This window comes from Nematolebias whitei, chromosome 4, assembly GCF_014905685.2.
Source record: "Nematolebias whitei isolate Nwh7 chromosome 4, NemWhi1, whole genome shotgun sequence".
NCBI classification, from domain to species: Eukaryota; Metazoa; Chordata; class Actinopteri; order Cyprinodontiformes; family Rivulidae; genus Nematolebias; species Nematolebias whitei.
Window position 1 is genome coordinate 12,622,317 of NC_056501.1, and position 25,499 is coordinate 12,647,815.

General features: G+C 39.4%; 1 protein-coding gene across 1 annotated transcript in view; it reads left to right on the plus strand.

The window, feature by feature from the left end:
* The window catches only part of wu:fb13g09 (multidrug resistance-associated protein 5), a 39,805-nt gene extending 14,518 nt beyond the window's left edge, over positions 1–25,287 (plus strand). The window contains exons 8-29 of the mRNA XM_037675200.1: positions 1,494–1,642; positions 3,357–3,464; positions 4,187–4,537; positions 4,616–4,687; positions 5,716–5,840; positions 5,952–6,024; positions 6,111–6,314; positions 7,440–7,565; positions 7,890–8,001; positions 8,102–8,286; positions 11,225–11,371; positions 12,209–12,338; positions 15,236–15,389; positions 18,064–18,192; positions 18,397–18,583; positions 20,423–20,512; positions 20,736–20,928; positions 21,046–21,205; positions 22,308–22,386; positions 22,471–22,584; positions 22,836–23,000; positions 25,087–25,287. Of these exons, the coding sequence (XP_037531128.1) occupies positions 1,494–1,642; positions 3,357–3,464; positions 4,187–4,537; positions 4,616–4,687; positions 5,716–5,840; positions 5,952–6,024; positions 6,111–6,314; positions 7,440–7,565; positions 7,890–8,001; positions 8,102–8,286; positions 11,225–11,371; positions 12,209–12,338; positions 15,236–15,389; positions 18,064–18,192; positions 18,397–18,583; positions 20,423–20,512; positions 20,736–20,928; positions 21,046–21,205; positions 22,308–22,386; positions 22,471–22,584; positions 22,836–23,000; positions 25,087–25,176 (3,143 nt within the window). The 3' untranslated portion in view covers positions 25,177–25,287. The remainder of the gene's footprint in view (positions 1–1,493; positions 1,643–3,356; positions 3,465–4,186; positions 4,538–4,615; positions 4,688–5,715; positions 5,841–5,951; positions 6,025–6,110; positions 6,315–7,439; positions 7,566–7,889; positions 8,002–8,101; positions 8,287–11,224; positions 11,372–12,208; positions 12,339–15,235; positions 15,390–18,063; positions 18,193–18,396; positions 18,584–20,422; positions 20,513–20,735; positions 20,929–21,045; positions 21,206–22,307; positions 22,387–22,470; positions 22,585–22,835; positions 23,001–25,086) is intronic.
* The last annotated feature ends 212 nt before the right edge of the window (positions 25,288–25,499 follow it).

Genomic DNA, 25,499 nt, shown 5'->3' on the forward strand with positions numbered 1-25,499 from the left:
TATTCATTAATTTAAAAGAAAAAAACAAAACATTTACCAAAAAGAAAAAACATTGAATGAAAAGTGTGCAGAAAGAAGAATTAAAAATAATAATAATATCTGCCCCTTATTTAAAAAAATAATAATAAATAACTTTAAACAAGCAACAACTTAGGCTTGAACATCTCCAAAGTGAAAACAAAAATATTAGGCATCCTTCACTTGGCACCAGACTTTCCTAACAATTTTAACTTAATAATTTTTTTAAACACATAAACTGTTTTTTTTTTTTAATAAATTTTTATGGTGATATCGAGGCAATTCCACGATCCTATTCGCTGAATTACAGCGCAGCGCTCCTTCAGACTAGTTCTAAAGGGAGGTTTTACAAACATTTTCATTCCCTTAAGGTTATAATGACTTTATACATAATTAATTAATTGATTAATTATTTATTTATTATTTCAACTTTTCAACAATATTATTATTTTCAAGTATTTCCAAAATTTGACCAAGATATAACTCCTTCATTTCCCAACATGAGGGGATCTTAGTTTGAACCACATTCATGAAAGGTGATTGGCGACATACATTCCTTCAAGGACCGCTCAACCTTTCATTCTTATTTGTGATCAAAAGCTGATAATTTTCTTAAGAACCTATTTTTTGTGCTTTTATGATTTTCTGTTTTAATATACAGAAAAATGGGTCATTCTGTTTATCTGTCACCTGCAAATGATATGGTGACCGGTGTGAGAAAAGGGCAAAATCTCCGTAAATCAATTGTCTTCAAGGTTAATTCTCAGTGTTTCGGGCCTTATGACACTTCAGATTTCTGTCAGAGCTGTTCTTCTTATCTCTGAAGCAGTGGCCTTTTTTTAATTCGAATGCCACCGTTGTAGGTGAGGATCTTTTTTTCTGTTTTTAATCGCAATCCAAAATGAATCAGGTGGGACTCCGTTCTACTGCTGTTCTGTGATTAGCCATTACAGTGATAAATAATTGGTATTCTGTTTAATTATCAATGAGCCTGAAGGGTTAGAAAACCATTCCTTTCAATTAGTATCACTATTACATGGCTGATCAGAGTTGTTGCCCAGAATGTATGACTCATTCTTTGTAGTTCTCACAGCAGCTATCTACAGGGAATCCATATGGGGAATAAGATGCACCGGGAGGTGGGAGCTCTCATATTTCATATACTGGGCTGTTGAGGCTTAAGATGCTCGAGATGCTTTTTGTTCCTGTTTGCACCCAGTGCGCTGGGTTAACAAAGCAGCCAGCACATGCATTTAAAAGATACAAACGTGCTTAAAGGGGTCAGTATTTGGGCATCGAGCTTGGAGTTATCAAAGCTCAGCAGGTTTTAAAGCCTCTTTCAGGAGGGTGTCCCTCTCTTGTGTCTGTTTTTGTATGCACACCATATCTCCTAATGGCTAAAACCTTGCTTTAGTTTTTATTTTCCCCTTTTCTTTCATCTAGTCATCTGTCTTTTTTTCATGTCGCCTCTGCAGATGTGCGATCAGATGAAAGGAGGATCCTGGAAAGAGCTGGGGTCATCCAGAGTCTCACAGTTGGAGTAGCTCCAATTGTCGTGGTGATAGCAAGTGTGTGCACCTTTACCCTTCAGATGGCGCTGGGCTATGACCTTACTGCAGCTGAGGTATTTCAACATAGTCACCCTCTTTATACTGTTTTTACCATTATTAAAGTGGATAGATTACTGCAATATTGTAGATTTTTGCAGGGTTGTTTTGTTAAAATAATATACACAATATCTTAACTGTTGTAGGTGGCACTTTGAACAGCTTTTGCTTGAAAAACTGGCTTGAATTTGGCAGAAATGTTGTAGTATTGCTTCTATCGATGTGTTGACAGCCACTTTGAAGTTGTTTACAGCCATCTTAAAGCAAATTCAGTCTCAAATATTTCTTAGTGTTACTTTCCATTTTGTTATAAAATGGTTTTTACATACAATTTTACTTGCAATTGAAAAATAAGCAGCTAAAGTAACACTTCTGGTGCATACTGAGTTTCGAGAATAAAGTTGTTAAGACATCAGCAATCTACGTTGAGCTTGACCACATTTAGATTAGCTGTTATCTTGTCAGTCTGATCAGAATGAAACATTTTTCAAATAGCTATCTACAACAGGTAAGATATTTGTTCATAGCCTTTTAGCAGAACCCCACTTCAAAATATCTGAACTTAAAGTGTTAGATTGTTTATTAGTAATTTTGACTACCGTACTTGCTGCTGTACACGTCGCACCGCCATATAAGTCGCATGAGTCCAAATATGTCTAATAAAGTGGAAAAAAAACATAAATACATCACTTCGCCGTATAAGTCGCATCTGCTATGGGTCACCGCTGACCACCCGGAAACGTGGGCCTGTGTTGTACCAAAAATTGATTGGCTGCCAAATGGTGGCCGCGGGAGCGTGCACGGGATAAATTTAACAAGATTAACACTTAAAAACAATTATTTGTTTGCTCGAAATTATAGTAAAGGTGTGTCTCAGTTTATTTAACGGTAAAATCAGCTGCATTTCAAAAGATGATTTGCGGCTGTGGGTAGGACTCGATGTGCCTTTCTTCAAAATTTAACAAGATAACCACCTAAAAACAATTATTTGTTTGCTCGACATTATAGCAAAGGTGTGTCTCAGTTGAACTTTTCCTTAATAAATGCACTTTAATGGTCAAATCAGCTGCATTTCGCCTGGGCGGTGCAGCAAAATGCAGCTGATTTTACGTTTGTTCCAGGAATTCTGTAGCAAGACAAAGGTGGCTTGGTATGGCAAGCCAAGTGTGTCATTAATAGCCACTTTTACCTATTAATGAAACTTGGCTTTCCATATTAGTCGAGCGCCCTCTAGCGGCTGAAAATGGCTGTGTTCAGTATTTTCCATGTTAGAATGAATGAAATCGTCAGATCAACCAAAACCTGGGTTATAAATATAACAGGAAAAAAGTTGCGTCGCTGTGTAAGTCGCAGGGCTCGCTAATTTATGCAACAAGTGTGACTTATACAGCGAAAATTATGGTAAATCATCTATCAACTAAGTGAGTATTTCCCAAACATTTTAGCTTAGAAACCCCAAAAATAACTTTGTTAAAGACTTGTGACACCAAAATATCCCTGGTTACGCATATTGGGTTCCAAACCCTAATTTGAAAACGACTGGGCAAAATTGAAAAAATTAAATAAATCTCTTAAAATTATCCTTTACATTAAATAAATGAATATCTGTTTCATTTTCTCCTTGTTTTGAAGTTCATTTGACACAAATACGTGTGGTTTTAAAGTCATAAACCCAAAGAGAAAAAAAACCCTAGCAAATAACTTTCTCCATCTCTGCACATCCCACACCAGGCTTTCACAGTAGTTGCTGTTTTCAACTCCATGACATTTGCCCTGAAAGTTACGCCACTGGCTGTGAGGTCGCTGTCAGAAGGTGCTGTTGCAGTTAAAAGATTTCAGGTGAGAAAGACAGAAACCTTTCCTGGGTTGATAAATACCATTTTAAATATCCACATTTAATGTCATTTAAGACAGCTATTTGTTTGCAGTGTTTTGACACACTACAGATTTTTTACATTTTATTTCACATTATCTGTCTTGTTAAATTAACTTAGCTTTGTATAGGTCAACAGACTAAAATAGACTCTGAATGTGAATACAGTATGAGAATTGGCAAGCAGGTTTTAGCCTGCTCAGAGCAAATAAAAAGGAGATCCTGTTGTTAAAGACCTTTCCACCCACACCATACACTGACATTTTTGATATTCAGTTTCCCAACACATGCTAAAAAGTCACATGCTGGTGGGAGAAGTTTCACAGAGCCAGCCAGGGTTAAGTAAGCATGAATTTCTGCCAAGGATGTACCAGAAGACTTGAGCGCTTCTGGAATAGAACACATGCGCTGAATAATAAGATACAGCTGAGCTTAAGAAGAGGCCAGACTGTACTTTAAGACTTAGGCTCTCTAATTCAGTCATCTGCGCTGGCAGAATGTCATTACATAACGTGAAGCATGTTAAACCACACTTTCAGATGTAGCTGGATTGATTTCAATCATCCACGAAAGAAAGTCTGCAATGAACCTTTATTTTGTGAGCACTGCTTTTGAGGGATTTTTTCACTTTATCACATTGTGCTGTCAAAATTAAATGACGCATACTCCATCCTGCCTGACTCCACAGAGGCTCTTTATGATGGACGATAGAGAGGTGATTTATTTCAAAACCGAGGATCCAAACAATGCCGTGGAGTTTCAAGATGCCACACTGGCCTGGGAGAAGGCTCGCTCCCCGCCTGCAAAGTCAAATCTGCCTCCCAAGAAGCACGGAGGGATAAAACGTCTGCTACGCAGGGAGAAGCTGAGCCTGTACATTTCCACGGAAAACAGCAAGGAAAACAAAGATGGCCCCAACGGGCAAAGCCTCCTTACAAACATGGAGCAGGAGAGCCCACAAAGCACCATCTCCTCCACTCAAAGCATTCGACCGCCGCTGCACAAGACTCTGCATCGCATTAATCTACGAATCAAAAGGGTAACACAAACAATATATGCAAAGTTAGTTAAACATTTAAAGAAACCTTAACCTGCATCGTGTAATGTCTCTTTTAAGGGTTCTCTGGTTGGAATCTGTGGAGGTGTCGGGAGTGGAAAGAGCTCTCTTCTGTCTGCTTTACTTGGACAGGTCAGAGTCGGTTCATCCATATGCTTCATTTGATTTTCTTTTTGAAACGTATCAAGTGCAGCTTTTCTTACATTGTCCATACACTGAATCATACACCTGCATCTTGAAGGACCCCACTCACCCAGTACACACACTTATTGCCCCACTCCCCTCAGGCAGAAGGTTGAGGAGCATTAAGTGTAGAAACACTAGACTGAGGAACAGCTTCTACCCTGAAGCTGTTAGACTCATAAATCCCTAACCAGGATAATCACTGTAAGGAAATAATAAACTAAAATTAAAATAAATCACTGTAAGGCCACTTTAATTGGTAATATGTGACTGTGCTGTGCTGCTGATTATCACATGCTGCTGATTATCACTGCTGCTGATTATCTCATGCTGCTGATTATCTCGTGCTGCTGATTATCACATGCTGCTGATTATCTCATGCTGCTGATTATCACTGCTGCTGATTATCACATGCTGCTGATTATCTCATGCTGCTGATTATCTTAATCTGTTGATAATCTTGTGCTGTTGATTATCTTATGCTGCTGATTATCTCATGTTGCTGATTATCTTATGCTGCTCTCATGCTGCTGATTATCTCATGCTGCTGATTATCACACGCTGCTGATTATCTTATGCTGTTGATAATCTTATGCTGTTGATTATTTTATGCTGCTGATTATCTTATGCTGCTGATTATCTTATGCTGCTCTCAAGCTGCTGATTATCTCATGCTGCTGTATTCAATTATACCCATCTGCTCGCATCATGTTCGAGCTGCTGTTGTTACACCATATTGTTTTACATTATTAGTGTTTAGAGTATATCTTAGTGTATAGCTTAGATCCTTATTTACTGTTTCTTTTTATACTTTATAGTTTGACATTTTGGGTGTAACTGGGATCCTGAGTACATAATTTTGTTCCACCTCATGTGATGGAAATGACAATAAAATTGACTTGAACTTGAACTTGAATACAAAGCGTGCAAGTTTATAATATTCTGTTTGAATCCATCTTTGTACTTTTGTGTTACAGATGACTCTCGTAGAAGGTAAAGTGGCTGCAAGTGGTGGCTTTGCTTACGTGTCCCAACATGCCTGGATCCTTAATGACTCATTAAAGGAAAACATCCTGTTTAAAAATGTTTATGACTCAGACAAGTAAGATCATACTTTTTTTTGATGATACTACAAAAAAATCATAAATCACAATCACATAACAGTGGTTATTTACAGGATTTTGTTTGTTTGTTTTGTTGTTTTCCTCATTAGATACAATGCTGTGCTGGAAGCATGCTGTCTTCTCCCAGATCTTGCTGAGCTTCCATATGGAGACATGACGGAGGTTTGTGGATTTTTATCAGTTACAAGCTATCACAGCTGCAAGCTTTGATTTCTCAAAAAGCATCAAGCACTCGTTTGTTTGTCTAGATTGGGGAAAGAGGTGCCAACCTGAGTGGAGGGCAGCGTCAGAGAGTGAGCCTGGCTCGTGCACTCTACAGCGAGCGGCCAATACTTCTCTTGGACGACCCGCTCAGTGCTGTTGATGCTTGTGTGGGTTCCCATATCTTCAATAGAGCTATTCGAGGGGCAGCTAGGGGGAAGACGGTGCTCTTTGTAACACACCAGCTGCAGGTAAGGACTGTCCGTTAAATGTCTAACACTAGAATACAGTGGTCCCTCGTTTATCGCGGGGGATCTATACCCTGAAGACCCACGATAAGTGAAAAACTGCGAAGTAGGAATACTACAACAAGTAGTAGCTTATTTTATTATATATATATATATATATATATATATATATATATATATATATATATATATATATATATATATATACACACGTTAAGGCATTTTAAACCCTTCCCACACTCTTGCAATATTCTAAACAATGTTTCTAAATTCTAAATGCTCTGGTGTCAAACCCACTTACAGAAGGGGGCCACAATTAAAACCTTTTTCGAACTAAGGGCCAATTTCAGAATCTACATTAACTCAAGTGAGATACTCAACACCTTTTCTTGGTTGTAGGTTCCTCAACTAGACTTTGATTGGTCTCATTTGATGTTCTCTGTTGCACTTTTGACATCATAATCAAAGATTACTGAAAACATTCAAATATAAAAGTATTTTATGTTTAACATTATCATCTTGGGGGGCCAGATAAGATGTCCACGAGGGCCACATTTGGCCCCCGGGCCTTGAGTTTGACACTTGTGCTCTAAGAGCACAGAATTTCATGAGTTCAGCTCCTTGCCTTCTCTGCTCATGCCACCTGCATTCGCTTTTGGCCACACCCACTTCTCTGCGCTGCACGGTGAACAGCTGATCAGCTGCAGCAGGAAGTTTATCCTGCAGTGTGGGCTGCACAAAGGTGCAGCAGGTGCTAAATAATTTAAAGTAATGTATTTTAAATAAAAATTCCATGCTAATTGTGCGGCTCATCCATCAATCAGCCATGTAAATATAAAAAAGGGGCCCCTCGGAAAAAAAAAAGTGTCATGTCCAATCTTACTTTGAAAAACCGCGATAGAGCGAGTCTGCGATAAACCAACCGTGAAGTTGTGAGGGACTACTGCAGCTTGCTTTTGTTTTTTAACAATGTAAATTTAATTTCCTAAATTCACAGAACTTTCTGTTCTAAGCAAAAAATTGATTTTTTTTTTTTACTCAAAAGTTGTGTGACTCCAAACTGTCTATAGACATAATCCTCAAGACTTTTCCTTTTAAAAATGAAAAACAAATCTGTTCCCTTTTTAGTATCTGCCTGAGTGTGATGATGTGATCCTGATGAAGGACGGGCAGATCGCCGAGCACGGCACCCACGCACATCTAATGGGTAAAGAGCGTGACTATGCCACCGTATTCAACAGCATGCAACAGGAGGTAAGGCCAGGGGCGCACGAGCAACAAAGGCAGCTCTTTTGAGTATAGGATCATTGCCCCTGCTACACTGTAACACTGAACATTACAGGCTGAATAATTCATGAGAACAGATAGACAAGATCCAATAGCAGCGAAATGTTAATATATACAAGGTATACTTTCATTATTATTTATGTGCAAATTGATTCACCGGGGAGCTGTGAAAGACCACAGCACTTATATATCTGTTTAAATTCAGGGTGTTGCTGTTAAGGTTGTTCGGATTTGAGGTGGCATTTTTTTTTTTTTTTGAACTCGACCTTCATTATCGTTTGTGTCTTGCAGAATCTGGTTAAAGAAAATCTAAAAAACAAACGGCAAAGGGAAGCCACAAAAAAGGCTGACGGGGCTTCTGATGTTGTCAAGGTCAAACCAAAGGTGGAAAGCAAGAACAGAGGTGAGAGGGCTTGTCTTTTTTTTTTATTATTCTTCTGCGTTCAAGAATAAATGCTGTTTTGTTTCAGAAAAATAGTCTTTCTTTCTCGTCTCCTATTCAGAACAACTGATGAAAGCTGAAGAAAAAGGCTCTGGTGCAGTTGTCTGGCCCGTGTATAGAGCATACATCAAAGCTGCAGGAGGTCCTGTAGTCTTCATCATCAATGCTTTCTTCTTCCTCTCTACGACAGGCAGCATAGCCTTCAGTAACTGGTGGCTGAGCTACTGGATCAGGCAGGGCAGCGGGGTAAGCTGGGAGAAGATCCTGCTTCAATATAATGGTCACCTGTTTTTAGTGTGCATTTGGCAGTGGTGGAGAAAGTACTCAAACACTGTACTTAAGTAAAAGTACAAATAAACAGACAAAAATGTACTCTAGTAAAAGTATAAGTACCACATTAATGTTTTACTTAAGTAAAAGTAAATACGTACTTGCTTTTAAAAATACTTAAAGTATTAAAAGTAAAAGTCATTAAGTGTGCCTATGTATGTTTATTTACTGTAATACATTAATAGTGTTGAGCCATTTTAATGAACAATGCTGCAGATAATACATGTTTTTATTGTGTTTACTCTGTGACACAGTTCACACTTAGACTTGTGATTCTGTGCAGCAGATTTTCAGGGATGACATGCAGAGTTCAATGCCATTAAGCAAAATAAGAAAGAGGAATGATTATACCTTTGAAAGTTTTTATTTAACACAAAGGAAAACCAATGTGTCGTTTTAACTGCAGTATACACATTTAAGTAAAAGTTGTCAGTCTGAATAAAGGAGCATTAGACCTGACAAAGGAACAGGCTCTGATCATTTCAACTCCAATTTGTCATCAACTCTAGTTAAATACTGTCTATTCAACCTTGTAATGGGTCAATAGTGAACAATATTTTAACTTCCTGACACCATTTTCAAAACTTGGACCTGAGTGTCGAGTCATTTGGAGACATCTCTTGTCTCCTAACATCCATGAAATGACACATTTTAATATTGCAGCAAGAATTTCTTGTTCAAGTTCAGAAGAAGTTGATTTTCAAAGTTTTTTTAGTTCAATCTGGCTCTTTTGGGAGATAAAATCTGTCCTGCTGTACTGAACAGTCTTTCAATAATCTTTCAATAGTCTTTCAATAGTCTTTCAATAGTCTTTCAATAAGGCCACGGGTAGTGTGTATCTTTGGCTGACCATGGTGGAATCCATTTTGGGTGTGCTAGTGGTGCTGTGGGTGCGCCCAGCTCAATGACATATATACTAGAATATAGGTCATTGGCCCAGCTCATCTTGAAGGCGGGCCTAACGTTACCTGCCCACGTTGCAGTGATGCAATGGACCAACTCCCCTCTCGCCTTTGGTTACTTTCAAACTAAAGAACAAATCATCCTGATGCATGCTCAATAATCCAGGTAGAAAAATCTAAAAAAGTTAAATCTGGTCCTCTGGACATTCAAAAAAACAAAACAAAGCAAATCAACAAAAAAATGTAGAAACGTTTTGTCTCTCATTCGAGAGACTTCCTCAGTCTGAGGTGCTGTATTCAGCTCAGTCTCTTAAATAGCACCTTCTCAGAGTGGATCAACCAGTTTTGCTGCTGACAACCAAAACCAGCCCATCACCCTTTGGAGCACAAGTTAGGAGTCATCAGGACTCTGTATCACAGAGCAGACAGCGTCCCCACTAGCTCAGGAGCCAGGCAGAAGGAGAAATCCCACACAAGACAGGCTCTAGAGCAATGTGGATATCCTAACTGGGCCTTCCTGAAAGCAGAGAAGAAACCCAAACAGGACTCCAGTCAGCCATCAGGTGAAAAGGAGGAACCCAGACCCAGACCAGTGGTCATTCCATATGTTGAGGGAGTATCAGAGAAACTGAGACGTTTATTTTCTAAACATAACGTCCCAGTGGCTTTTAAACCCCAAAATACATTACGGCAAAGACTGGTTCATCCCAAAGATCCGGCACAAACAGAGTAATGTTGTGTATGCTGTTCAGTGTCAGGAGGGCTGTGATCAGTCTTACATCGGGGAAACTAAACAGCCACTGGCCAAAAGGATGGCCCAGCACAGAAGATCAACATCATCAGGCCAGGACTCTGCGGTCTACACTCATCTCCAGGCCAGCGGTCACTCTTTCGGGGATGAAGATGTTCACATCCTGGACAGAGAGGAACGATGGTTTGAGAGAGGAGTAAAGGAGGCCATCTTTGTGAAAAGAAACCGTCCATCATTAAACAGGGGTGGAGGCCTCCGGGTTCAACTGTCCCCCTCTTACAATGCTGTGATTGCTAGTATCACTCAGCCCTCTGTGAACAGTAAACAGCCATCAGTGTGCTAATGATCCATTGTTAGGCTGATGGTCCTTCTTGAGCATGTGATCAGCTGGTTTTGGTTGTCAGCAGCAAAACTGGTTGATCCACTCTGAGAAGGTGCTATTTAAGAGACTGAGCTGAATACAGCTCCTCAGACTGAGGAAGTCTCTCGGATGAGAGACGAAACGTTTCTACATTTTTTTGTTGATTTGCTTTGTTTTGTTTTTTTGAATGTCCAGAGGACCAGATTTAACTTTTTTAGATAAAGAACAAATCAAAAATACGCAACGTGAATGTAACGCGTAATGCAACGCATTGTAGAAATGTAGTGTCGTAGAAAGTACTGATACGTAATCTAAAATGTAGTGGAGTAAAAGTCGAAAGTACTCATGTTTAACTACCATATACTTAAGTAAAGTACAGATACATGAAAAGTTATTGTCATTCACATCATGTGGTACATGAGGTGGAACCCCCCCAAAAAAAGTAAAGTACAGTAACAAAGTACTTATACTTAGTTACATCCCACCACTGGCATTTGGCTCCCAAAAGAAAAATAACTACTTTGCTCCAGTGAGTTGTGGCAGCAGACTGAGCATTAATCTGAATGTGCATGATTAAAAAAGTAACGGCACCTCAGCAAACTTAATTAAAAACGAGCACGAGCGGCTGAGAAACAGATGTGCAGCAAAGCAGGCAGCCGCCGCTGTTGAGAGATGTGCTCGGAATAGTAAACGTCACCAGACTGAATGATTTTAATTTTTTTTTTTTGTTTTTTTTTTTTTTAAGCCAAAGTGTGCTTTTCTCAGTTTCATTAAAAGGCAAATGGGGAATGTTTCCATTTTTCCTCATACTTTGTAATTTGTTGTCCCATCTGCCCTCAGAACACATCATTAATCTCGGGGAACGAAACGGTGGCGAGCACCAGCATGAGGCTCAACCCTCATATTCAGTATTACTCAACTGTTTATGTCATCTCCATGGGAGCCACGCTACTTCTGAAGACGGTGAGAGGGCTGGTGTTTGTGAAGGTAAGCATCTTCCCATTACTTGCTTTTTCCTTTTAACTCCTAATGGACGTCAAAGTGATATAAAAATTTGATATATTATTAGTGCTTTACAGTTAAGTGCTGCCTCCCCTAATTGTCCTTTTTTTCATGCTCTTGTGGTTGCAGCGCTATAATGGAAAATAGCTGCGGGCCAAATCCATTTAGTATTTTGTCCTCTGCTGCTCCTCACAGCTTTACAAAGGCTGCGTCCGTCTGTCTGTCTTTCTATCTCTAGTTATATGTTCATTCATGTCACTGCTCCCCTCGGGTGCGCATCCTCCCCCCCTCCATCCCCCCAAAGCTAACCCATCCTGACACAGCATTGCAAAGGTTAGCCGCCACGTTAATGTATGCCACTTAAAATTGCTAATTTTTCAAAGATGGATGGTCTTTTTTTTACCTCAAGCTGTGACGAGATTTTTGTGAGTGTTAAATATTCCATTAATAGGATTAATTTGTTCGTTGCTGCCACATGTAATTTCTGTCCAATTGGTGAAATGTCTCCTGCGAATTGGGTCATGACCTTTATGTAAGCCTCTAGAAACTCATTATAAATCGGGATTTGACAGCCTGCTGTGTGCGAGGAAAGAAAATAGCCACCCAGCAACGCGCACATGCTCAGCATATGGTGAGGTAGCGTTTGTAAACTCTGCAGGCAATATGCGAGTGCCACTGTTATTGTGCGACTTCGCTGTGCGATTTCCTTTCCAACTGTCAGTTTAGCCAACTTCTGATTGTTGCCGTATGTTTGTTAAAGCAGTTTGTTTACATGTGTCGAGGTCTCTTATTCCAACGCAGCGTGTCGTTTTGTGTCGACAGTGCACCGTGAAGGCTGCCTCCGTGCTCCATGACAAGCTGTTCCACAGGCTCCTCTTCAGCCCCATGCACTTTTTTGATACGACACCTCTGGGTCGTATTCTGACCCGCTTCTCCCGGGACATGGACGAGGGTGAGGCTTGATTTGTCTTGACTGAGAACCTCTCCCTCAGGAGAGCTCTTAGTCAGTGAAGTCACTGCGGTTGACAAGGTGTAGCGCTAGAACGCAGTGCGATTTGGCATAGAGCATTTTCCCTTGTGAGTTGCTCTCTGTTATCGACTTCACTTCTGTTTTTGTTTGACATGTCAGTTATTTTGCTCTTTTTGTGCTTAAGCAGGTGGTTTCTGTCTCCTGCAGATCTCACAGATAATAAGTAAAACTCATTGTGCTAACAGCAAAGAATCGGCTTGATTCTAGTCGATGCATGAGTATGTTCAGAGATATAAAACTGTAACAGCGTACAGTAATTGGGGCATTTCATCCTTTTCTGAAATCTAGCAGATGTTCTTGTTGGTTCAAAAATAGAGAACTAGTTTGCTCAGTGCATTAATGATTTATGTTTGGATCATCTGACATTTTGATCTCTCTGCAAACCACCAGTTTAGGGTTCTGAAATGTCACAAAACTTATCAAACCACTCCAATATCAACTTACAAATATAAACCAAATTTGACCTGTACTGGCAAAAAAGTCACGATAAGGAATTTTTCAATATTGAGTTCCATCCATCCATTATCTTTTACCCGCTTCTTCCATTTTAGGTCACGGGGGTCGCCGGTGCCCATGTCCAGCAATCACTGTGCAAGGGGGCAGAGTACACACATGACAGGTCACAAGTCCATCACAGGGCCACATATTGAGTTATTATTTTCAACATATCTAGGCCTGTCACGATAGCAACTTTTGCTGGGCGATTAATTGTCTCATAGATTATTGCAATTAAACAATAATATTGTTTGAAATATGACAATAATTAGTAATTATTGTCAATTTTAAGAAGAAATGTTGGTTAATTTATTTTTAATGTAGTACCTGTTTGACCACCGGATGGTAGTATAAGTGTTTGAACCTACAGATGGATAGTGAGGGAGCGAGCAGCGTGTCTCTTTAAGAAAAATGGGAGGGAGGCCCCTTGAAGTGACATGGGCTGTCTCTCTTTCCTGTTTTTCGGTTCACAAAATGGTGGACGCTCGATGTGGTTTGAGCTCTTTAGCATAGCATTTTTCACACAAAGCTTTTAATTTAAAAAAATCGGTAAACAAGTTCTCAGCTTCTTTTTGCAGAGAAAAACAACTTTTTACACAAAGGCACGAGTTTCAACCGTGAATTTTGGAGCTTCGACAAGACATATTTTTCCTGAGGATGGCCTGTTAGCTTAGCTTTTAGTTTAGCTTCTCAGCTTAGTTGCTTTTAACGATCCAAAAATGTGATTTTTTTTATAGTTAAAACGGATTTTAAAGAGAAAAGAGAAAGGGAGGAGTCAGTGAAGAGCACCAGAGTTGAACCTTTGGTCATCCACTGTCTTCGGTAGAAAGAGTGACACGAAGAAACGATAAAGCCGATAAATGAAAATGAGGTCGATAATTTTCATTTATCATGCGATTAATTGATTTATTGTTTATCGTGACAGGCCTAAATATATCTCTCTTGAATGCTTCAGAATTAGTTATAGTTGGTCAAAATGTGACTATTTATCACCTGGCCTGGCAACAAGCTTGTGTTTATGAGACTGCCAGTTCGAAATCTTGATTTTTATTGGTCTAGAAATAATGCCATTGGGTATTTCTGTCCTTTATTTAAAAAGAGAAATCCCCAACTTTACAATGACGCCAATCATCATATGAAGGGATTTCCAGGTTCTGCAGCAGCTGACCGAGAAAAATGGTCAATTTGAAAGGAAATTAAAAAGATTATTTCTGAAGACATACCTTTTAGAAAATGTTGCTTTAAAGGTAGAATATGAAGATTATATGCTATTTTAGTTGATATAGTCAAGTTCAAGTTCTGTTTATTTGTCATGCAGGTTAACACAAAGTTAACGGTACAATGAAATATTCAGGATGAGAAGAAACCATTTGACTCGCTAACAATAACAAAGAACAAACAAACAAGAAATACTAAAGCATGCAATAAGGGTACAAAAATTAATTACCAAAAAGTGAAAAAGTAATTATAATATTTACAAGGTCCTAAAGAGAGATAGTAAACAACAACATGGTAGAATATAATGGTGCAGGTAGGATGAATTTGTATGAAAAAGTATTTTAAGGTAGTTATATAAGCTAAAATGTGCATGATATACATATATTGCACATAACTAACATAAACTACACAGGTTGTGTGACAGGTTACTGCACAGGTAGTGAGTAACAGTGAGATTGAATTATGATGGTAAGGTAGTGACATACATGATACAGCCACATAGTGCAGCAGCAATAAACATATTAGCTGCACAAGCTAATATTGGTCATATTAGTTGTCACAGATGGCTTGGTGCAAAGTTATTGCCAGTTGTTCAGTGTTATTTATTGAAAGTTCAGTAATCTGACAGCTTGTGGATAATGGCTGTCCTCAAGTCTTTTTGTACATGATGACAGACTCCTGTATCGTCTGCTTGAGGGTAGTAGATGGAAGTGTCCTTGTGCTGGGTGGGTGTGGTCCTTCATGATGCTGCGGGCTTTACGCAGACATCGGCTGTGGTAGATGTCCTGGATGATGTGGAGACTGCTACCAGTGATGCCCTCTGCTGTTTGTATCACCCTCTGTAGTGCTTTTTGGCTCTGACTGGTGCAGTCAGAGCTGGAAAGCACCACCTGTTACGCCACTCGATGTCTAGATGTCACTAGATGACGTCTTGATAGACTAATTTCTACAGAAATCTCAACTGTGACAAAAAACAGTACTTTTACTTTTTGTCGCTGTCGTCTGTTCAACTCATTTTGACAACAAATTTCTTCTCAATTGTTCAGACTGTGATTTTTTTTTTTTTCTACGTTGTATCTGACGTGGTTTATTTGTCTTCTCCACAGTGGATGTGCGACTGTCCATGCAAGCTGAAATGCTGCTGCAGAATCTGACTCTGGTGCTGTTTTGCTTGGGGATGGTTGGCATGATCTTCCCTTGGTTCTTGATTTCAGTCCTGCCTATGGGTGTCTTCCTCTTCGTTGTTAATCGAGTCTCCAGGTCAGACCTCTATCTGTCTTATTGTAATAGCTACTGGTACACACTATAGAGCAGGGCTATTCAACTAATTGCTCAGAGGGTCACAGTTTCTGTAAGCTGAGAACTCAGGGGCCAGACATCCAGCAGTTATTTTCATTAAGTAAGTTTGTTTTATGGTTTAAAATCTAGTTTTATTTAAAAACTAACCCATTGGTGAGCCGAACTGAGCTCACCCATGGGCCTGATTTGGCCCCCGGGTCATCAGTTGAATAGCCCTGCAATAGAGTTGGCAATGTTATTGGTTGTTTGTTTGTTTTTCTTCACTAACAGCTGCATTTTTTTAATTCCAGCTGTTTTGGTGACAGTGATTACACTTAGGAATATCAGGATGGAAAAAATGAGTACTTGAAAATCAAAGCAGAGCTTCATAATTTAGTTGTTTTTTTGTTTTTTTTTTCCTCTCTGAATCTGCTCCTGAGTGTACATTTTTATTTTACAAAACCAAACTCTCTTGGGCTGTGGAATACCAGTGCAACACCTTCTGCTACAGTGTGAATGTAAACTAGGTTTGTCAAGCTGAACTCATTATAAACGCTGATTAAAAATAAACTGAAGGTAAATAGTTTTGTTTGCAGATGAGTGGAGATTTGATGGCTTCTGATTTTGTTTGTCCCACCCTCTGTTTAGTGATCAATTTTGCAGGAGAGCCCTGAATGACTCTGCTTTAGTCATTATTTATGTTTTTACAATAAAGGTGAATCCAACCAGCAGAGCATCAGCTCACGGGTGTCGTGGGAAATAACCACAGGATCATGTTATTTCCTCTCTCTGAGAGATCACGAAAAAACACTTCCCTCTGTCTCGATGTTGTGCTGAATTTAGAAAAGCAAGTTTCATATATGAAATATTTACAATAAGCAAGCTTTGTGATTTTCATAACCTTGCATCAGATGAAGAAATAAGAAATATATTTAGACGGTTTCCGCCTTGGCGGAGTTTGATGAAGCTTACATCTTTTCCTCCTTTTCTCCATTCATTACTTAATATCTTGTCATCGCATAAATTCAAACCCATAATTTCTTTAACTAGATCCGACTCCTGCCCGTCTCTTTAGATATTATTTTAATTGCAAAGCATCTTCTTTCGCAGGCAATCAATTGCAAGTGGAATTTCAGTTCAACTTTGAGAGCATAAACAGGAGATCTGAACTGGAAGGAAAAGATGATCCCAAATGGTTAATGAAAAGTTGTGATAACCCCTTAGCAATGTTGTTCAAAAGTCGCAGCATACCAGGATATGCACAGACGCTATGCAAAAGTGGCGCTCCCGTAGAAATTACCCACTTTTTAAAGCTGCTTTTATAGAATTCTAAAATGAAAGTGCCCAGGGCATAAACATGTTTGTGTGCATTGCTGCCTGGAAGCAAGGAAGTGTCATGTTCTTTCCTCATCTCCTCACAGCTTTTATGAGGAAACCCAAATGATTCATGAGAGACTTCTAATTCCCATCACTCTGCCTTGGCAGCTAAAAGTAGACTTCGTCCTCCTCGTGCTTTCTTGTCAACAGCTCGTTCGACTACCAAGTGTTTGTCTCTTTGTTGTGACCATTGCTTGTAGTATTTCACAGTCATCTGTGGTGGAATCTGGAAAATGGATGCTGTGTTGTAGAGCGTATCCTTCTCTGTGCATCGTCTCATCATTACCTGTCTGCGGCAGCATCATTAGCGCTCAAGCAGTTTCCATTCCTTTGTTCACGCATTTCTCATTGCCTCACCTCAACTGTTTTGGTATTTAGATGTTCCCTCCCAGATATTTCAAAGCTATGCTTCACGTTTTATGCAGGATTTGAAAACTCTGCCTTTTTTATACTTTACTTTGCTTTTTATGGTTTCCAGTGTCTTATAAGATATTTCAAATAGCTCTACAAATACAGCAAAGTATTTTAAAACTCTAATCTCCCATTTTTATTCAAATGAAGCCAACACTTCTGAAGTGTTTCAGACTTGACTGAAGTGGGTTTTCACAACAAGCAGAAAATCCAACAAAGTTCAATCAGGTCATCTGCGCAGTTTCTTTTTATGTTGAGACGTTTCGTCCTTCATCCAAAGGACTTCATCAGTCCGAGGAGCCACAAACTTCAGCACACTCACATAGTGGACCAACCAGTTTGCTGGTGATGATGGTTTCTGGGGCCCACCCTCTACCCCGTCAACTTCTCTGAGGCAGCCATATCCAAAGTGGTTCAAAACATCAAAGTTCATGCTCAGTAATCTAGATAGAAAATCCAACATCGTTCAGTCAGATCATCTGGATGGTTTCTTCTTTTTTGTTGTTGAGACATTTTGTCCTTTCAGAGGAGTTGACCGGGGGGGGGGGGGCAGGCCCCAGAAACGATCTTATCATAAGGAAACTGGTTGGTCCACTATGGGAGTGTGCTGCTTGTGCGACTGAGTTTGTTTGTGGCTCCTCGGAGTGATGAAGTCCTTTGGATGAAGGACGAAACATCTCAACAAAAAAAGAAACTGTCCAGATGACCTGACTGAACAATGTTGGATTTTTTGTACCTGGAGCATGAACTTTAAAACAAGCAGAAAAGCACAATACTTTTTGTAATCATCTGAATTCAACTACCTATTATTCCGAAAATTGTGAGAATTTACATCTTTACCATAAAAGTTGTTGATGTCTATTTTCAGAGTTTTTATTCGTGAGCTAAAGCGCCTGGAGAACATCAGCCAGTCACCATTCACCTCTCATATAACCAGCAGTCTGCAGGGACTTTCCACCATCCATGCTTATGGAAAAGGGCACAGCTTCCTCCAAAGGTGAATACGGTGTTATCTGTCAGTGACAGATATCATTAAACTATAAATTCATCTTAGCTCCCCTTGTAGTGACTCAGTTTGCTTCTCAGACCATCAAAAATGTCAGATATCATGCCAGCAAGTCTCCTCTTTGCTTGCTTTTGCCCATCCAAAATGTGTTTACCGTATTTCTGAGTTGAATCATTTTTCTTTTCTTTTCTCAAGATATAAGGAGCTGCTGGACACCAACCAGGCCACCAACTACCTCTTCAGCTGTGCTATACGTTGGCTGGCTATCCGCCTGGATCTCATCAGCATCTCTCTTATCACTGCTGTGGCACTTCTCATTGTCTTCATGCAAAATCAGATACCTCCAGCCTATGCAGGCCTGGCCATATCGTATGCAGTGCAGGTTTGTAAACAAATGTGTACAGGCACAGGAAGTGCACAGCCATAGTCATCTGAAAGACTCAAATGTGTTTCTTTTTCTGCAGCTGAAGCTTTGAAAATTATTTACCCTGTTTCTTAGATAAATTCAGGTCAAAGTAAGACTGTCATTTTTTTTTCTTTTCTAAAAGAAATCGCTAAATAAGCTTAAAAAATGCTCTTTTTATGAATTTCTGAGATTTCTGCCATGGTCTAGCTTAGTCGGAAAGAAAGCACAATTTCTAGACTTTCTTTCTGGACCAGATCATTTTAGACGTGATCAGGTGAGGTTTTCTGGGTATCTCATTTCCCACAGAAAATATCCCACTTCACCACATGAAGGCTCATTTTGTTAAACTGCTGTTTCGTACTGACCAAACAGAAGCAGCATAGCTCTGTCCCAGATATGTTCTAGATTAAAATAGCACATCAAAGTTTTATCATAATTTTGCCTCTGCACATGCGACCTAACAAGGTACATAACGTTTTTAATAGTCCAGCTTGAATTTTGTAAAATAGCCAAGCACCCCATGGAAGAAAAGAATACAGATTAAGGGGTTAATCCAGAAGGGGTTCCAGAATAGCACTGCTCAAGGTGGCTGCATGTTGGAGTACCTCTCTTACTTTCATTCTAAGATTTTGCTTTTGAAAACTTTAATTCCTCTTTTTTCTGGATGCAAATTGCTTTTTTCAGATGATTACTTCCTCTGGTATCAGATACTGTGCCGCTGGAAGAATTTTTACTGAAACCTTTTTTATTTTTGGACATTTGTTATGATGTGTAACCATGACAACAAGGTGGTTTTCTACAACTGGGAGCTGCTGATACAGCCCCAAATCCCAAATGAGTTGAAAAGGAGGTGCCGTAGATGTATTACCGTCTACCTGGAAGTGGTGCTCGAGTGCCTGACCGCCGAAATCTTGGAGGTAGCGGGAAACGCGGCTCATGACAGCGGGAGGACCCAAATCGTCCCCCGGCACCTGTCGTTAAGTCTGCACCAATGAGGGTCTCAGCAGGCTGCTGGGAGAAATGGCCATCACTCTGGGAGGAGTTCTGCCTAGCATTCAGGCAGTCCTGAAGGTCCAAGAGGACCAAGAGATCTGTTGGGTCTGGATGGACAGATCGACATCTGTTTCCAGTTTCTTCTGATCTGTTGTGGGACGGACTGCTACAAGAGATCCTTCTTACCCAAAGCCATCAACATCTAGAACAACTCTAATGAAACCAAGATGAGCTACAACAATTAATTTCCCTTTGGGATTAATAAAGTATTTTTGAATTGAATTCAACCTGGAAGTTTTAGTCAGGTTTAAGTCCCATGAACGGTTTCTTTTTGTTTCGGTTTAGATTTTAGCCCAATTCAGCTTCTTTGATATTCATTCAACCTTTATTTAGACAGGTTAATCCTATTGAGCCTCGAAGACTCATTTACATGAGAGACCTGATATGGCTTACTGAGCTGCACTTCAGCTTTTATCTCCAAGTTAAGAAGTAGCCAACAGTGAGCGCTCCTACTTTTTATAAAACACAGTTTTTAACCCAGTTTTCTGCTGCTCTGAATGACATTTCCACAGCATGTCATGAGTATATTTGTCTGATGATTGTTTTTGTAATTGTCAGGGTTTTAGCTCATGTTGTAATCAACACAGAGCTGCCAATCAAGACATATAATTGGGATCATTTAGCAAGATTGTGAAGGAGGCTTGCCATTGAATCTGTTTACTGCTCAATTTCCTGATGCCTAAAGAGCCAGTGCTTCAAAGTAATTGGTGCGGCAGTGTTAATCATTGACCTTTTAACTCTCTGCTTGTCTTTCACTTTCAGTTGACCGGCTTGTTTCAGTTTACAGTGCGGCTACTCACTGAGACTGAAGCTCGGTTCACCTCAGTTGAAAGGATAAATTATTACATTAAGGTAGGTGTAGATTGTGTTTGATGTGTGTTTGTGACGGTGAAACTCTGTGTGAGATCTAACAGACTCCTGAGTATGACAGGCCTAAACCACAATGATACAAATATCAAGTCAACTTTTTACTACCAAGTGCAAAGTAAAAATCACTAAAACTCAGTTCAGGTGCTTTCTCCTCTTCAGATATTCAGAGATTAAAACCAGATACAATCTCCTTGCCTTATCTCAGAGTCTTGACAGTGAAGCACCCCGACACAGTCCTGAGGCTGCTGCTCCTGCCCCCTCCTGGCCTCAGCAGGGAGAGATCACCTTCCAGGATGTGAACATGCGTTATCGAGATGATCTGCCACTGGTGCTTAAGAGCCTATCTTTCACTATTCTTCCTGAAGAGACCATCGGCATTGTAGGACGCACCGGATCAGGTACAGCTGACCTTCTCTGCTCCAGAATGCCAGCAGCGTTTCAACTTCCATTTAAATCTCTGTTGCCCCATGTCCACATTTGTTAGCGCAGCATCTTTTTTCTGTTTGTGTTTGCAGGGAAGTCGTCTCTGGCTGCAGCCCTGTTCAGGCTGGTGGAGCTGAGTGCAGGCTCTATAATCATTGACGGGATCAATATTGCTCAGATTGGCCTGGATGACCTGCGGAGCAAGCTAGCCATCATTCCTCAAGAGCCTGTACTTTTCATCGGCACCATCAGGTAATCCAATTATAATTACTTTCACCACCAAGACTTGAGACTAATGCATTGTTCTGCTTTACAAAATTTGTTCTGGACTGATAAATCATTCAGTGAAAATAGAAAAGTGTATAATACAATTGTTTGCATAGCAAATAAGGTATCAGGAAAATTAGCATTAGCTTTGCACTCAGGAGGTTTTTATGGGTGTTCATACAGATGACAACTAGTTTCTGCAAATGGAGATGTATCTTTTTAGAGACTGCAATATGTGTTTCTATTTTCTCCCATCAAAAATGACTGGAATACGTTTCTTTAGGTTTAGTCACTGACATTGTAATCCTGTATAGACACATTATACACACATCATTCATCATTTTAGTGACTTAGCTTACCTTCTTAGTTTAAGCTAGGCATTTGATGTCTTTTTGTACATTTTATTTATTTTCTTTTTCCATCTGGAAATTCAAGCTGTGGAGCAAAAACCTAAACAATAGATAAGCCCAGCATGAGGAAAAGGAGAGAAAAAAGCTAAATGTGAACCTGCAAATATAGGGGATGTTAAAAGCAAGTTGCGTGGGTATAATGAAAACAATTCTATTTTATATCATATCTAATATGTGTTTAATGCTTTGTTGATATATACGTTACTTCATAGTGTCCAATTTATGAAGTCTTCTTTTGTAAAAAACTAAATTAAAAAAAAAATCTTTACAGTAACAACTTAAAATTATGGAACGAAAATCCCTGTCGATTAGCTGTTTTGACAGAGGTTGTGATGTATGGAGTGAAGAGTTGCATATATATTGAGAATTCAGCTATTTTAAATTACTGAGAAAAGAACTGTTTATTAATCCATTCACAAAGAGGTTACACAACAGTTTGCATTGATGTGCTTAGAGTTGTTTTATTTGAAACTTGTAATTTTTTGTTTGGTTAAACAAATACAAGTCTATAAATGTACAAAGTAAATTATATGATGTATTATAAAGCATGTAAGCTACCTTTTGGAAAATTAACTTTGTCATTGATAGTTGAGGTCTGCAGAATACCATGTGTTGTATTTATGTGGAGTATTTCATCCCATTGATAAATATCAAGATTATGGTTTATGTTCCAACAGGAGCAATTTGGACCCGTGGGACCAATACTCTGATTTGCAGATTTGGGAAGCTCTTGAGAAAACGCATATTAAAGAAATGGTAAGCAGTATGGTGATTAGACAATACATTATACTTTTAATTAGTGCAATGTGAGTCCTCACAGCTCTGTATGTTCCTCCTCAGGTCAGCCAGCTGCCTCATTCACTCCACTCAGAGGTGACAGAGAACGGAGAGAACTTCTCAGTGGGAGAACGGCAGCTGCTCTGTGTGGCCAGAGCACTCCTGAGGAACAGCAAGGTGATGATTGCATGATGCTGCCATCTTATATTTGCTTTTCAAACTTGTCCTATTGTTTTGGAACGGGTAATCTCTTCACATTCTGTTAATGAGAAAATAAGCTTGCATTTCCTTCTGAATGGGATACCACTCCCACCTAGTGTTGATCATCTTAACTGCATCAAAGACGATAAAGAATGAACAGCTGGAGACAGTTATTACAATAGCGCTTTGCATTAATTAGACCAAACATCATGATTTTTTTGTTTTAGATTCTTATTTTGGACGAGGCAACAGCAGCCATCGACACAGAGACGGACCGGCTCATCCAGGACACCATTCGCTGTGAGTTTGGTACCTGCACCACTCTCATCATCGCACATCGTCTCAACACTGTGATGAGCTGCAGCAGGATCATGGTCCTCGACAATGGCCAGGTGTGTATAAATGCATCATGTCTGCTGGTTGAAACTTATACACAAGTTGAAACTTCCTCTGGTATAAACTGGTTGCATGGAGTTGGTTGTTTCAGAACAGCTTGTGAATAGAGAACATGAAATCCACACAAAGGATTACTAGTTCTCCCTTTTCACTCTGCTGAAGGATTTCAAAGTTCCCATAATCTACTCATTTTTATTGAGAAAGCTTTTGATAAATTGTTTACTCTTAGCCAAAAAAAAAGATTTTAAAAAATTGTGTATTTTCAGCAAAAAATTATCATTTAATTATCTTTAGTTACCACTTTTTTATTTGAACCCAAGGATGTGCATCCTGCTGCTTGTGTGGTCACCTGAGTTCATTAGGTAGTCCTACAGTGAGGCCCAAGATGGATAGTGTGTCCATCACCAAATAAAGGCACAATAAAGGAGTCCAAACCACCACTGAAAGTGGTCTGAGTAAAAACATTTTCAATGCATGTTGAGGCCGTTCAGACTAGGCCTGTCACAATAAACAATAAATCAATTAATCACTTAATCGCATGATAAATTAAAATTATCGACCTCATTTTCATTTATCGGCTTTATTGTTTCTTCGTCTCTCTCTTTTTGCTGAAGACACTGGATGACAAAAAGCTCAACTCCGGCGCTCTTCACTGACCACTCCCTTTCTCTTTTCTCTTTAAAATTTGTTTTATTCTTCCAAAATCGCGTTTTTTGGATCGTCAAAAGCAGCTAAGCTGAGAAGCTAAGCTACGAACTAAGCTAACAGGCCAACCTCGAGAAAAAAACCTCTGTCTTGTCGAAGCTCCAAAATTCATGCTTGAAGCCCGTGCCTTTGTGTAAAAACTTGTTTTTCACTGCAAAAAGAAGCTGAGAACTTGTTTACTGATTTTTTTTTATTTTTTTTTATGAAAGCTTTGTGTTAAAAATGCTATGTTAAAGAGCTCAAACAACACAGAGCATCTGCCATTTTGAGAACCGAATAAAGCAAGGAGTGACAGCCCATGTCATGTCAAGGGGCCTCCCTCCCATTTTTCTTAATAGGACACTCTGCTCGCTCCCTCACTATCCATCCTTCAGTTCAAACAGTCTTATACTGTCATCCGGTGGTTGGAAAAAATGTACTACATGCAAAACAAATTAACCAACATTTCTTCTTAAATTTGACATTAATTACTAATTATTGTCAAATTTCAAACAATATTATCGTTTATCGCAATAATTTCTGAGACAATTAATCGCCCAGCAAAATTTGTTATCGTGGCAGGCCTAGTTCAAACCTGTATTTATCACTCCTCTAATACAATCCGTCACTAATGATGCATTAAAGCATCAGCTGTGAACTGGGCCTAAGTTTCTACACATGTGTAAATGGTAAATGGACTGTAATATAGCGCTTTTCTATCTTATCACAATACTCAAAGCGCTTTACAACACAATCTATGCCCTCGTTTACCCATTCATACAGCACTCTACTAGATCTATACAAAGAATAATCAGAGCTTTATCACATTCATACACCCATGGGAAACACATCGGACGCAATGAGGGATTCAGTGTCTTGGCCAGGGACACTTCAGCATGTGACTGCTGGTGGATTCAAACCCCCAACTCTCCCATTGGAGGACGACTGCTCTAACCACTCAGTCACAGCTACCCGCGTAAAAGAAAACAAGTGTAAACAATTTATTTGACGTTTTTAGCAAAAAGCTCTGAACGATCTAATGTTTCTTACAGGATGATTTAAACCCTACTTCCTCTTGTTTGATGGTCTCACTTTCAATTTTTGTCTTTAATTTTGTTTAAAAGGATCACTGGGCCTGACTGTCCCTTCTATACAAATCACAAATGTCTCAATCTTTGAGTCTGAAAGGCAGAGTCAAATTCATGCTGTATATAGTCTTTAATTTGAATTATACAATGTAAACTTGTGTTTAACTAAATGGTCTGAGGCAGTGTTTTCAATATATCAAAAGTTTTTTTTTTAAATATATATACGGTGTATATTGCCACATGGAAGTAATAATATGTCCAGATATAAAGTGCTGATTCTGATTTAGCTTTCTCCTTTTCCTTCTCGTAGATTTTGGAGTTCGACTCTCCTGCAGCCTTGCTGGCAGAAGAAAACTCCAGATTTCGATCCATGATCGAAGCATCCGAAAACCAAAGCTGATATAATAAAACACACTGGAGCTGATTGCTGTGGGGAGAAAATATGCAGTTAAGGATGTGAATTGTAATAAACACACAGACAGACACAATTTCCCCAATCCTGTCATGATGTGGAAGAAACACTGTGATGGCAGCCCTGTGTAACAGGGTCTGTTTATGGTCGCATCAAAGATTCAGGGACTACATTGATGTCACGAAACACATCAAATCTCAGTGTGCAAACTGAGATTCAACAAACAGCTGCTTTTTACAGGAAGTATTTTCTGAAGGCCAAATAATTAACTTAAAGAGAAACAAAGTTCAGACTCGTATACTAGCACTTTA